The 15,237-nt window shown below is 38.2% G+C and overlaps 1 protein-coding gene across 3 annotated transcripts in view; it reads right to left on the reverse strand.

Annotated features, from left to right (window-relative positions):
- Positions 1-7,788: 7,788 nt before the first annotated feature.
- The window catches only part of SSX2IP (synovial sarcoma, X breakpoint 2 interacting protein), a 36,676-nt gene continuing 29,227 nt past the window's right edge, over positions 7,789-15,237 (reverse strand). For all 3 annotated transcript variants that reach the window (XM_015572121.1, XM_015572120.1, XM_006776248.2), the window contains exons 12-14: positions 13,114-13,228; positions 12,579-12,741; positions 7,789-8,638 (exon numbers count right to left, since the gene is read on the reverse strand). In XM_015572121.1, the coding sequence (XP_015427607.1) occupies positions 8,464-8,638; positions 12,579-12,741; positions 13,114-13,228 (453 nt within the window). In that variant the 3' untranslated portion in view covers positions 7,789-8,463. The remainder of the gene's footprint in view (positions 8,639-12,578; positions 12,742-13,113; positions 13,229-15,237) is intronic.

A 15,237-nucleotide genomic window follows, 5' to 3' on the forward strand; every position in this document is an offset into this window, starting at 1 on the left:
TTCCTGCTCTTGGCAGAGTTGAATAATAGTGACAGGAGCCGTCTGTGATGCTTTCATTGTTTGCACTGCTGCTCAGTTGTAACTGTGGACTGCAAATCACAGTGATAATTTGACAATGTTTTGGTGCCACAGGTTTCACCTTACAGTGACATTTTAAAATTATTTTTATGACCTGTGCTTAGCCATCATGACCAAACAAGAAGAGAAAAGTGGATTTTTCATATTGTACTCTTGAGGCACAGTGGAATTTGGTTACCAAGTTTCATATCAAAGCCTGATTTTTATTATGCAATGACAACTGTGGCTGTGTTGAAAGAACACAACGTATGTTGTCATTATTAGATAAGCACTCATCACAGTATTTCCAACTCATGGGAAGCAGTGGTCTGAAAAATTAGAAAATTTAAAATGGGTATCCTATGGTATCAGAATTTCTTCATAAAAACAAAAAATGAAAATGAGGCTGCAACCAAACTAAGTTTTCAAGAAGTTCATTTGTTAGCCAGGCAAGGAAAGCTGTTTACTGATGGTGAGTTGAAGACTTTAATCTCTGCAGCTAAAAAAAATGAACCTGCTTAAGGCTATTAGCTTTTTGGTAAGAACAAATTATTCTAAGAACTGAGAACATTGGGAGCAACATCAGTCGTCAATTTAAAAAACCAAGGAAAGTGGTTTTCCTTGACTCTTGATTCTTGATGAGTCAATAGCTATTACTTACACTGCCGTGTGTGTGTGTGTGTGTGTGTGTGTGTGTGTGTATGTGTGTGTGTAGGGTTGTTTGTTTCTTGGGGAGTCAATTTCAAGTTTGAAGTGACAGAAGAATTAGCTTCTATCAATAGCTGACATGGAAGTACAGGTGAGAATATTTTCAAAGACATTGAGAAAACACTTGAAATTCAGTGCAATCTGGAGTAGAATTTGCAAAGATGTATTATTATAACTGACTAAAGAGGCCCAGTGCATGAATGCGTGCATGGGTCGGGGCTGGCCAGCCAGGGGGAGGGGCCGAGAGAGGTTGGCCCGCCGCTGTGTGTGTCATAGTGACCAGTCATTCCAGTTGTTCCGATCGCTTAGCTTTTATATATATACTAGAGGCCCAGTGCACAAAAATTTGTGCACTGGTGGGGGGGGGGGGTCCCTCAGCCCAGCTTGCCCCCTATCACATACTGGGAGACCTAGGGGATGTCCTACTACCTGCTCCCTGCTCCCCTTGGAGAGTGGGCCTAAGTCACAGTCTGGCCTCCCTTTGTGGGAGTCAACCAGGCTGATCAGGGGAAGGCCGCAGCCCCATCACTGTTGCAGCCACTGCCAGTCATGGCAGCCACCAAGATGTTTTCATCAACACAGACTCCAGTCCCTTTACCCTGAAAAAATTCATCCTTCTATCCTTCTATCCTTCCATCCTTCTATCCTTCCATCCTTCTTCCTTCCTTCCTTCCTTCCTTCCTTCCTTCCTTCCTTCCTTCCTCCTTCCTTCCTTCCTTCCTTCCTTACTTCCTTCCTTCCTTCCTTCCTTCCTTTCTTTCTTTCTTTCTTTCTTTTAGATCACCTATTTGGACTCTCATTACCCAAGTTACTAAGAATATTACTGGCATACAGGGAGCTTAGCCAGTCAGCAGTCAGAAAAGGTGTTTCCTCTGTAGTTCACACCAATTGCTGGTATGGCCCCTGCCCGGACCTAAAGCCTCTGGCGAGTTATTAGCCCTGGGCCAGGTCACCCCCAGCTCCCCACCGCTGCCACCATCAACAATTGCTGGCTGGTTCCTCCTTGGCCCAAGCTTAAAGCCTCAGGCTGAGATGTTAGGCCTGGGCTGCCATCAATGATCGCTGGCTGGCTCCTCCCCGGCCCAAACCTAAAGCCTCAGACCTCTAGTATATATAAAAGGCTAAGTTGACTTGCGCATGTGCTATACATATAAAGCTCTTGCCGGCGCCAATCGCACACATGTGTTTCGATCTGTCAGTGTTGATTGTGAATTTGGTTGACACTTCTATTATAAAGGGCAAATAGTGATATTAAAATATTTCTTCTAATTAATTTCCTTTCAATGTCCACAAATTTGTGCACTGGGCCACTAGTAGCTTTAATAACCACTTATGTTTTGATTCCCAGAACTCAGTATTCTAGCCCAGACCTCTCTGGGTCCACAGGACCACTCCTAGGCTCGATGATTCACTGGAAAAGGCTCAAAAAGCTGTTATATTCATGGCCATGACTTACTAAGCAAAAGGATTCAAAAATTAGCAAAGGCACAGGAGAAACTGCTTACAAACCAGTGTTTAGCATTGCAGTCCTAACCGGTACTCAATAAACATTTGAAGAGTGAATAAAGACAGTTATTCTTTATTCTTTATGTGGAGAGTGACTACGGTGTTTGGACAGGTTCAAGCCTCGGACTAATGAGAGGGCACAGTCCTCTCATGGCCATGTGCAAGTCCCAGCTTGAATCTATGGTCTGAACGTGAACCTGTGGTCCCACATGGCTAAGTGATATGGGCTGCAGGAGCTGCAGCAAATAAACAAAGTTTGACCAGATGCATGTAATTGAGTAGATTCGAAACCCGGGAGAATGTTGTGACCACGCCCTTACTTTGCCCCGTGGAATCTGGCTATAAAATAAAGACACGACTTTCAGGCTGTGGCGTTGTCGCTAGCTCTCTATCAGAGAGGACAGCGTCCCACCCAGACCCAGCTTTTTTCTCTTGTCTGTCTTTTCTCAATCCTTTACCACCCCCTCTGAGGCTCACCAAACCTGGCAGAGCTGGCTTGGCACATATGGCGCCCACCTTGGGGCTGAGTATGCCATGTCCTTGCTGGCTTGCCACAGTTCAATTCTGAGAGAAGAGAGGTGACTGCCTGCTTACAGAATCAGGGAAAGCTATAGATGTAAGGCCATTTGTGTTGCTATTAAATAGATGTCTAACATATTAAGGAGAGAACACACACCATAATTTTCATACAATTCCTGTGTTCAAAAGCCAGCTCCATCACATATTAGCTGTGTGACACTGGACAAGTTCCTTTACCTTTCTTTGCTTCAGTTTTCTCATCTGTACAGTAAGTATAATCATAGCTCCTACCTAGGGAGTTGTTGGAAGGTGAAATAGCTATAGAAAGCTGCTGGACCTTTGGACATAACAAAGTGGTCACTGTGACTGTAGTCATGGAGGGCCACAGTGACACACTAACCTTGCCGAGGCAGAAAAAGCAGGCTGTCCGGGTGTATCTTGGATCATTCAGTGACCTTTAGAGTATTATTTACTACTAAACTAGTATTTCAATGAGAGCCTTAATGTCCTAATTTTGACAGGATTAGGTCCAATTCTGAATAAAATTGCCATAGTAACCATCACAAAACAAGGCTGAGTCTTACACATGGACCACATGATGAATACCTTTGGTGTAAATGATAGGGTGGCAGATGAGGGGTTAAGAATGGAGCAATTTCACTTGAAAAAACATTCCAAAAAGCACTGTAGCAGTCTGGACCACATCGGAAATTTAGAAATCAGGCCTGGGGCTGTAAGTTCTGCTGTTTTATCATTTACTAGCTATGTGACTTTGGATTCATCACAACATCTGAAGTCTGTTACCAGCTCTAAAATCAGTTAATAATCTCTCACAGTTATTGGATCAAAAGGAAATGTGTGTTTATGCACTGTAAAATATTTTGAAATTATGAAAAGGTTAGAGAAGGTAAAGGAGTCTTACATTCCTTATAAAAATTAAAAATATTTGAAGCCTTTAATAAGCAATAAATCCCTTGCACAGAGTGCTATGTTTTACTGTTGTTTTTCTTTTGTTTTTTTAAATAAGTCACTGAATGGATGAAATATCAGGCATCAACTACAACGTGTTAACGCTGTCATTGGTCACCAAGTAGCTGTTTTCCCTCCCAGTGTTGTTTGTGGTTAGGTGGGGCCCACAGGCCCACGTTCTTAGTGAAGCAATGGAGGTGGGAACCATGTCTCTTCAGGTCAGGGCCTGACATCCAACTCCATGTGCCCGCTGGTTCCTCCCCCACTTTGACGATGTTGGGGTCACGTGTTCCAGGTGTCATAATGAGGGCGGAAGACTTCCCAATCCATATTGAGCATTTCATGAACAAGAATTAAATTTTTATTGAGCCACACCAGTTTTGTGTTTATTTGTACCATGGCCTAATCTATCCTAAAACTCTGTGGAGGAAACCAAGCTACATAGGGTTGGAAATATACTCCACAAGGTCCTACTCTCCTGAGAAAAGTTAGGGTTTTAACCTGACATTTATAGCCTGTTTATGCCAATAAAGTGACTTGCTATTTGTTTCATTAGCATTTTATATTTCTTATCAACAAATATTATGTATTTCCTGTGTGTTAAGCATCATACTGGGTATAATTATTTCTGAACATAAAATATATGAAAGTTGCAGATCTTTATGTATCACTGGCATTACAATAACTCATAAGACCCCAGAATTAGTTATTTGTAAATGTGAAAAAAATTTTTTAACTCTTAACCAGCCAGGTGGAAGTTTTTATATAAATCAAGCAATTTTTTATTTTTTTGGTAGAGAATTTTGTTTATTTTTGCCAAACTGGTGACATATGCCAGGGACCAAGATTGTCAAAATTTCTGAAAATAAACGTTTTATCAACAGTCCACTCCACTTTTACATCTAGCCTGAAAAAACACTGTATTTAGAAAATGACTAGAATAACTTATTTCATTATCCTTATCTACATGGCCCAAACCTTTATAGATAACAAAACATGTTTTTGTGGGCCGAAAATCTTACACTGCTTTGCAGGTCAAAATTTTGTTGAAAAAGCAAAACAAAACAGTAACATATCAATTCCGTAGTACTTCCCATAGGAAATAACGCCAGGACTAACTGGAATGGAAGCCTAGCCAGATCCCTGTTATGTAAGTCCCGGAGCAGAACCATCAGTCCATGTTTTGTTAACAGGAAATGTCTGAAGGGCATTTGTCATTGTTCTTACAACTTCGGTTTCTATAGCTAGTCTTCCACCCAACTCCCAGATTCTCAGTGGCAGGGAGTGTGCTTATCTGTCTGCCGATCCCCACAGACTGGGATGTAGAAATAGGTCCTGACATCAGCAGGTACTTCATAAATGCTTATCATGAGATTGACAAAAAAATTTAAGACAAACACCTGGAAAAGGGTATATACTAGGCTTCCATGACCCATCCTTATTTTAAATCCTATTTAGAAAAAAGAGCATGATTTACATTGAGCAACATAAATTTTTTCAACGGGGCACTCACCCAAGGGGCCAGCTAACTCATAGGGCTTGGGGAGTCCACGCTGCAAAACCTCTCCTGCTCCACCCACCAGGGGAGGCCATGACTGGATTCCAGGGCTCTTCTTCTCACCATGCACCGTAGAATACAGTTCCCCACAGAAATCAAGCTTACCAACAAGTCCAATAAGTAGGCAACATGGAACTCTAAGTAACTATAGTATTTTAGCAGTATTACAAGGAAAATAATTTAATATGTACTGTTCTACGAATGTAAACATTTAATACATTGCTTCTACAAGAAAATATTTATTAAGTTAAATTTTAATCTTGAATTTTCTGGCATGGTTCTTCCGTTAAATTTCTCATCATAAATTGAAGATACAAAAATTTAAGAGTAGGAAATAAAGTTTTTCTCTTAAATTTTCTTTGCCACTTTTATGCTTTAAAATTTCAAAATGGATATGCCATGTAAAAAACTTCAGGCGCAAAATATTTCAGGTTTACATATTGGTAAACAAGAAAACATTTCATGCTGAAGTATACTGTAGAACCATTGTCCAATCATGGTGAACCTCAGACTGCGTGCAGCTGTATTATTACTATATTGCAAATACTTAGAAAAGGAAGGAAAATAAAATCCTAGGAGTTTTATGTGTGGAATCAGTTTTCCAATATGACAGCCACTTCCACATCCTGTGAAGTTTAGTGTGACTGGGAATCATTCTGGAGTTGGAATGTGGAGTACAGCAAAATTAACACTATTAAGCAAAACACAACTTCTAGCAGATCTATGCTTTTATCCAAGTACAGTGAACCTGGCTTTCATTATACCGTTTCTTGCATACCTTAGTTTTTAAGGTCTTTTTAAAAAAATACATATTTTATTGATTTTTTACAGAGAGGAAGGGAAAGGGATAGAGAGTTAGAAACATCAATGAGAGAGAAGCATCGACCAGCTGCCTCCTGCACATTCCCTACTGGGGATGTGCCTGCAACCAAGGTACATGCCCTTGTCCGGAATTGAACCTGGGACCCCTCAGTCCCCAGGCCGACGCTCGATCCAGTGAGCCAAACCGTCCAGGGCTAAGGTAAGTCTTAAGGAATTTTTTTTTTTCAATATGAGAATTCAACCAATTTTGAAATGGAAACAAAATAAAACAGATGCTGCTTTGTAGCAATCCATTGTCATGGAATGCAATACTCCCTGAAGTAAGAGTTACTACAAAAATTAGAATGTTTATTTTTGGCAAAGTGTAACATGGAAACCCTTGGGGAGGGGGGGAATTCTTGACAAATACATCATTGACTAAAAATTTGATTGCTCTTCTTTGATGTCATTATTGCTCAATGGCAAAAGAACTATATCCCAACCATTGTTTCCTTTGGAATATGGTACTGTTTCTGAAATGTATCATTTTTAGTGTTTTAAATGATAAAGAAATGACCATGCATCAAACTAAAGGGAGTGAGTGACTAATTTACTTTTGTTCAAGAGCTAGATTTTTTTAAGAATAGTTTATTGACTTTTAGAGAGAAGGAAGAGTAAGAAACATTGATGACAAAGAACCATCTACCATATGCCTCTTGCACACCCCCTACTGGGCATGGAGCCCACAACTTGGGCATATGCCCTGACCAGGGATAGAACTGGCATGGGAAGATGCTCAACCAACTGAGCCACACCAGCCAGGGCAAGAGCTAGATTTTTTGAGACTGTAAGTATGTGGTTACTTTCTCATAAGTAGATACATAAATCTTGTAAGATACTCGATGTTATTCTATTAACCCAGAAAAAAATGGCTGCTGTGACACAATTCCAAAGAGTTGTGAATATATATATATATATATATATATAAGATATAGTGAATGAATGACAAAAATACTTTGTGTTTTAAACATGACAAATTTAAATGGAACAGCCATACAGGGTGAGTACATGTGTTTGAACTGCTAGAAATGGGCCTAAACTACAATATCTAGCAAGGATGGGATCTGTGCCGGTTTCTATGTACAGACAAATAAGGTTAGGCACTTAAACTTTTGATGAGAATCCTGGAAAGAGCCTAGGTCTGCATGTATTATTATTACTACTATCAATAACAATATATATGAAGAAACATGCAATCAGTTCTGAAAATGACATGACACTAGTCTGTCCAGAAAACATCTGGATTATAAAATTTGATGTTTGTATATTGTCAGAATTCCTTAACATTAGTGGCATCATTGAAAAATTATTGACAACCATACACAGCCTTAGCTGGTACAGCTGGTGTAGCACTGGTACCCATCTAGTAAAGAAAATATCAGCATCCAAGCATCTTAAATATCTTAACATCTCCTATTATCCAAATATCTGGAGCCAATAGTCTTAAATTGCTTTATTCAAAGGTACTTTTGTTGTCTTGCCTCTATTACTCTATAATCAATACTTCTTTGAAAAATTATATCCTACATATATTTTTAAAAAAATCAAATGCTGTAGAAGTCTCAAAAATGTATGTAATGTTAATTATCTAAAGAACTAGCTTCATGGAATACCTTTTAAGTATTTATTGCTCTAATGAGTTCAAAAAATTCTTAAGCGTAATGTGGCAATGTCTCTAATACACTTGTAAACAAAATCCCACTAATAAAAATTTTATTGGCATGAAATACTATAATTATGGGTGTGTAAAACTTTTCGATCTTAAAGCCTCTTAACATAATCATGTATATCTATGTACAAAACATACATAAATTTCACTTTATTTAAAACATTAAAGAACAAATTTCAAATCACACTAAACATAATAAATATAGAACTTGCTTTGTTAAAAATCTACAGTATACATTCAAGTAAAGGCTAAACTCTCAATGCCAACTATATATGGGACAAAATTAAACATTTACAACAGTCCATTTACTAAAAGTGCTATTTTTAATACCTATAAGAGGAAACTCACTCTAGTGCTTTTGTTTCCATCCAAACAGCTATACATTCCTTTATTCACAGAACCAGATGCTTCTGTTACTAAAAATACATATCCAAACCTTTATATCCTTTTAAATAGATTTAACATTTTAGTTCTTTGGGGGAAAAATAGGAAGTCCAAACAAACAACTCAGACCACCTTAAATTATTAGAGATGACCGACTTTATGACACACCCTGTTTCAATTTAGATGTGCAATTTGATGTACATATTAATGAAAAAAGTCCCAGTCCACATGACTAAGGCAAACCATCTTTTTCTACATGAGAATTTGTGGAGGTCCAGGAGCACTCACTACAGCAACCTTCCTGTGACCCGGGTCTCGATGCCACGCTCCATTTCTGATTTGCACATTCTCCTCCAACCTGATTTGGTCTAGTCTCTTCTGGAGTCATATTCAGCACATTGATTGAACTGTAGGGGGAAAGAAACGTAGATCTTAATAATCACCTCCTCCTGTGTTTCTGATATGCCTTAATGTCGAAAGGCTGGCTGATTCCTTGTCCCATGGAGTAAATTTTGAGGACATACTGATCAAGAAGAACAAAGAAGTCTTCCAAAATGGCCTAATTACTCACTTTTATCCAATCCTCTATTTTATTTATCTCTTTAATCTAACTCTAAAGCACACTGCCCAACTAAAGCCCAAGGTAGACAGAGAACATGTGGGTTTTGAAAGCCAGTGTCTCCCATATCCCCATCTTTCTGTCACTATTTTCTAATCTCTCTGTGGTTTCTTTCAGTACTTGCCCATTTGTTCAAGCATGGTTTCAACCACCCATTCATTCACCCACACAGATCCTTAACAAGTACCTACACAGGTGTTAAGAGTCCAGTCCATACCCGAGCTGGCAAGTTAAACCTCCCTGTTCTTCAGCTTCCTCTGTTGTACAACAGACATAATAACACAACCTTTCTCATTGGATTGGGTAAGAACTAAATGAGTTAGCATGCACTAAGCACGTAACAAACAGTACTCAATTAACTGTCAGGCAACAACAACCTTAGTGTCTGAACACAGACACAGCTTCCACCTTCAGCAATACAATCTGAAAGATATACTCTGCAACCAGCCTCAAATCAAACACATCTAGTTAACTGATCACTTTCAAATCTACGGGGTTGAACCAAAGAACAATACATTTTTATCAAGTGAGTATCTTATGTAATTTTTTTTTCACAAAAACTTTTTTCCTACATGTTTATATTTTCTGACTTTGGTTTACCAACTCGATCTTAGAATGTGGCAAACTTAAAAAAAATTAAGTTGCTTTAATAATAAAAAGTGAAATAAAAAACATAATTAAAATTGCTTTTTAAAAAAAGTAGCTTGTGGCCCTAATCGGTTTGGCTCAGTGGATAGAGCAGCGACCCGCGGACTGAAGAATGGTCCTGGATTCGATTCCGGTCAAGGGCATGTAACCTGGGTTTCAGGCTCGATTCCCAAGAGTCCCGTGCAGGAGGCAGAGGTGATCAATGTTTCTCTCTCATCGATGTTTCTAACTCTCTACCCCTCTCTTCCTCTCTGTAAAAATCAATAAAATATATTAAACAACAAAAAAAGTAACTTGCATATAATTCAGCCCTCAGAAGCCCTGCCATCTCAGATAAGGTCAATGATCAACTGAAATCTCCAACTTAATACAGAGCTACTTTGCATGGAACTCAGGCACAGCCTTTATGTAAAATTCCATCCTGTAGTGAAGGAGCAATGAGGATGCTGCAAATACTCCTAATTACTTTGCTGTAACCTTATTTATTACAAAACCCAGATCCAAGGTGCTTCAGGAGCAAAAACACAAATTTACCACCTAATATAAAATTTCAAGAACTACATCAAGCTGCAACTGATAGCCATTTACACAACTCTCTCCTATGTTTTTTCCTCCCAGGCCAGTAACTATGAATAGCTTAATGGAATTTAAGTTCAAAATTCTGTTTCTATGTGATTGATGTCATATAGTGTAAAACCTTGGAGTACAAGAAACAGAAAAGTCTTTTTATAATCTTTTTATGTTTACATTTATTTTTATTTTTATGGCCTGTTCCTAAAGGTTTACAATGGACCAAGTACTGTTTTAAGTGCTTTAACAAATATTGACACTTAACTTCACAACACCCTATGACAGTGATGGCGAACCTTTTGAGCTCAGCATGCCAGCATTTTGAAAAACCCTAACTTAACTCTGGTGCCGTGTCACATATAGAAATTTTTTGATATTTGCAACCATAGTAAAACAAAGACTTATATTTTTGATATTTATTTTATATATTTAAATGCCATTTAACAAAGAAAAATCAACCAAAAATGAGTTCGTGTGTCACCTTCGACACCGTGTCATAGGTTCGCCATCACTGCCCTATAGTGTAGGTACTAAATATTGGACTTTTATTAAACATAAAACAATGTCTTCAAGAAATATTTTTGTCAAATATTTCACAACTAAAAAAAGTTATATAAAAGGTAAAAATTTAAAATATGTAAAAACAATTGGGGCAACTATCCTATGTTCTCTTTTAGATACAAAAGGTATTATTTGTAAGTGGTAACTAGAATTTATGTCTAAATTTATATGTATAGTTCTGATTGGTCAAATGCCAATGTTTCAATAACATTCTATGTAAGAAAATACTCTAAGCTTACATTATTTTTATTATAAATTAAATAAACATTCACTGCCCATAGCCAACCCATCACTCAGTCTTTTGGCTCTAACTGCAAAATATATCCTAAATCCAAACATTTCAACCTTCATGTTCTGACACTCGTTCCACATTACCATCGTCTCTCACCTCTGCTCCACTAATGCCTCCTAACTGAGTCTCCCAGCTTATATCACTGACTCTGAGAATGTTTCCTACATAATATGGAGTAATATTCTTAAAACTTAATTTTTTTTCACTCTCCTGCTTAAAAGTCTCTAATGCTTTTGCATTGCCCTTAGAATATCTGACCTACAAATACAGACTAAACGACTTTTTAATATATTTTTTATTGATTTCAGAGAGAAAGGGAGAGAGGGAAATAGAGAAACATCAATGATAAGAGAGAATCACTGATCAGCTGCCTCCTGCACACTCCAAACTAGGGATCAAGTCCGAAACCCAGGCATATGCCCTGCCCGAAAGGGCGCAGGCCAGGCTGAGGGCCCTCCGACCCCCCACTAAATGCATAAATGCACCGGGCCTTTAGTTTATATATATATTTGAATTTATACATAGTAACATTTTAATCCCAATCTACTCACCCAGGGCCTTAAATGATATGACCCCTCCCCTCCACCTCCTGGTCTTGTTTGCTAACTACACTCACATCCACAAACACTAGTGTCCTCACCTCAGGGTCGTTACACTTGCCGGGAGGGCCCTCAGCTCTTCTTTGCCCCAATATTTACTTAGAGTCCTAATCCTTTCAAAAGTCGACTTTAAGTTAGAGTGTTTTGTCCTTTTAAATGCTTCATTTTTTTGTTTTAAAATTCATCTATTTAACATTCTTGTTTCAAGGGCTCCTGCCTTCTTCAGCACTTCGCTCCATGCAAACCTCTCACTACCACAGGCCAGTGTGCTGCGGGGCTGCAGGCTTCTTAAGGCGCCTGCCAGACTGGCAGGCCCTGGGCCACTGTCTCCTTCCAGAGGACAGCGATCGCCGGCACACTTTCCCACGCAGCCCACAGCTCCTTTCTGCTCCTCTGCAGCACTAGCAATGGTCTAGCTGCTTAGTTGAAAGCTAATCTTGGAATAGGTTGCGAGCTAAAGAATTGGTATTATAGCTCAGAAAATGAATTTAACAACCTTAGACAGAGGGCTATCCCAAAATGCAGCAGTTAATAGCAGTATGTGGGTTTCCTGGGACGGGGACAGCTGTTCGACCCCATCATCCTGGGTACTGATCCGCTTTACCAGGCAGGATGAGGATGAGTGGTGCTCTGCCCTTCAACACCAATGGAACGGGCATAGAAAAGGAACTCTAAATATGTGCTCTACAAAAACTATCAAACAATGACCTTATAGTTAATAAAATTAAGTACTTAAAATATTGTGATTCCTGTACATAAATTGTATTTAAATTTTAAATTGTATTTTAGATGTGAAATAAAAGGAACCACATTATATCATTTAGCTCCCAGAAGTCAGGGACTGTATATGCCTTATTCACAACTGTATGCCTGCTGCTTAATAGTTGCCTATAGATAATGGATACTCAATAAATATTTGCATAATGAATGAGTCCATCTACTGAATTCCTCTCCAAAGCCTCTACTGTTGCTAATACTACAAACATGCCAACTTTTCCTCAGCAATGCAACTCTAGCGATGTTATGTATATGTGAGGAGATGACCTATAGACCAATACCTATGTTCAGATACACAGGAACGCGTCTGGCAAAAGTCTGTAGTTGAAGGAGAAGCAGGAAGAGATTTTGTGAGTTTAGAGGTACAAACTGGAGACCCATTAGACACCCTATAGGGCTTCTGTCGTGGTCTTGAGTGCACTGTAAGATTGTCCCGGTCAGAACCTGTGGGGCAAAAAAAGGCAATATAGTGAAGGTGGTTAACTGTGATGAATTATTTGTAGTTCTGAGTAAGGTGTGAGACAGAACGAGAGTCTAGCTCATCCCGTAATCTTTGTCACAAACATTTAAAAGGATTGTTTTAAAAATATTTGTTTGTAGTAAATTTTCAAAAACTTGACATTATTATACACAAAAGTTGTCTTTGGAATGCACAGCCCTCCTGTCATTCCCATTTGACTCAGTAAATAAAATGTTAAAGTTGATTTATTAGTTTTAGTTAGGAAGCTCTTACTGGTGCTCTCCAAAGTTTCATATTAATAATTTACAGTACTTTTTACATGCATTTTCAGATTAAAGAGCTTATGAAATACTCACTTCCTGAGAAGGCACTGAAGAGTCTCACATTTTCTGAATTCTGGTGGTCAAAAGTAGTCATATTTAAGAACTGTTGCTTTAACCAGCTGGCTCTTTCTTCTTCAAATGCCTTTCTCTGTCATAATAAACAAACCAAAGAAATACGATCAGTATCCCAATGCTCATGTAGCTGCCATTTCACATGATTTCTCTAGTTATCTGTATTTGCCTTCTGGCTGCCATATATATAATTAAGTCAAATGAATTAAGAAAACATTTCACTTAAGAAAATTGTTTAAAAAATAAAAAGCCATCCCTTTCATCCAATAAACCGACTAATCACTATTTTTTCACATCAATTTTGGGTAAGTTCAAGTGGACAATGCAAAAATAGCATATTCGCGTAACTTTTAAACATGCAGAATATGAGCATAACTTTTGAATATATAGAAAATTATAAATATAAAATCAAAAACACCAGAAAAATACCCATTGTAAATTAATCACATGAGAAAAAGAGATAAGGCTTTCTCAAGCATTGCTATCATCCTCCAATCATCCACCAGCATGAGCAGCACCACTAAACCACAAGGGGGCGCATGTCAAACCTCCCCCTTCTGCACAGCTGCGGAATCCTAAACTACATTCTCCCGCCCACTCAGGTTTCTGGTCCTTCCTTCCTTCCTATCCTTCACTGGCCCTGCCATCCTCCAGTGACCAGAGGCAAAGGGATTCCCAAGCAGAGAACTGGGAGTGGCACACAAAGCAGCAAGAGCAAGGGGGGGTGGGGGGGCGGGCGGGAATATGGGCTCAGAAACAGAGGTGATACAAAACAGAGAATATGCTAGTGCCAATTGTTCTTGTTTCCTGAGAAGGATAGCTGTGGATGAAATCGACTTTCACAATTTGCAAATTGCTATTTAAAATGACCAACATATGTAGTTTTTCACTCATAAATATTAATACAGAATAATGCATCACTAAACATTTGAAGAAAACTAATAGCATAAGAGAAAAAAGGCCAATAGAAATGATCATGGATAACATATAGTTCAAGACAGAAAAAAGTATACTTTAAAAACCGTAATACAGATTTTAAATATAATATTACCAAAACTGTACTAACATAGTATAATATTATAAAAGTTAGGAAATATCAAAAATCTATAAATAACAGGATTACTTCTATTATATTTAAAATCTTTTTTCTTGAAATATTAATGTTTATTACATGTAATATTATTATATTTGAAATCGATTTTCTTGAAAAATTATGTGCAATGTGTCAAAACTGATACAAAAAAATCCATAATACAAATTATCGAACAGATTTATGAACACCTATAAAATAATAAAATGCTATACAAAGAAAATAAAAAAAATAAAGAGGTTAAACACTTAAATGATAAACTCTGAAATAAAAACTCGGGATGAAGAGAATAATAAAACTGACCTTGCTGAAGACCTGGTTGCTGATGCACAAGATAAACGGATAGAATATCCCCAAATTCAGAACATAAAGTCAATCTACAGACAGACTCAGAAGGCTAACCATCTGTCTAGGAAAAGTTCCAGGATGTGAGAGAAGTCAAAAGAGGTATAAATACAGAATAAAAGAAAATATCCCTAAACTAAAGAAATATATCTTCAGGCAAAAAGAGCCATGGGGCCCCGCTGACATGGCTCTTGGTTGAGCACTGACCTATGAACCAGGAGGTCACAGTTCTCTCTCATCATTGATGTTTCTATCTCTCTCCCTCCCTCCTTCCCCGTCCTCTCTGAAATAAAAAATATTTTTTTAAAAAAGGAGCCACGGAGATAAGTTCTGGTAAAATTTCATAACTTTAAGAATATAAAATTCCAAAAGCTTCCTGAGAGGGGGAAGAAACAAAACAGAGGCTATTTACAGAGTAATGTAGGCTACCTTATAATCAGGTTTCTCATTAGCAAAAACCACATACCAGAAGAAATGGAGCTCTAGTCCAGGGGTGGGCAACCTTTTTGTGAGTGCGTGCCAAAACCAGCAAAATCTCTGGTCAAAATTCTTCTGCGTGCCAACCCTAATTTTTTGAGAACGTGTTACACCTACTTGATATCTCTTAAGGTGTACGTATGTGAAGAACCTTGAAGAAATAATAAAATTCA

Source organism: Myotis davidii, unplaced genomic scaffold (genome assembly GCF_000327345.1).
Source record: "Myotis davidii unplaced genomic scaffold, ASM32734v1 scaffold162, whole genome shotgun sequence".
Classification (NCBI taxonomy): Eukaryota; Metazoa; Chordata; class Mammalia; order Chiroptera; family Vespertilionidae; genus Myotis; species Myotis davidii.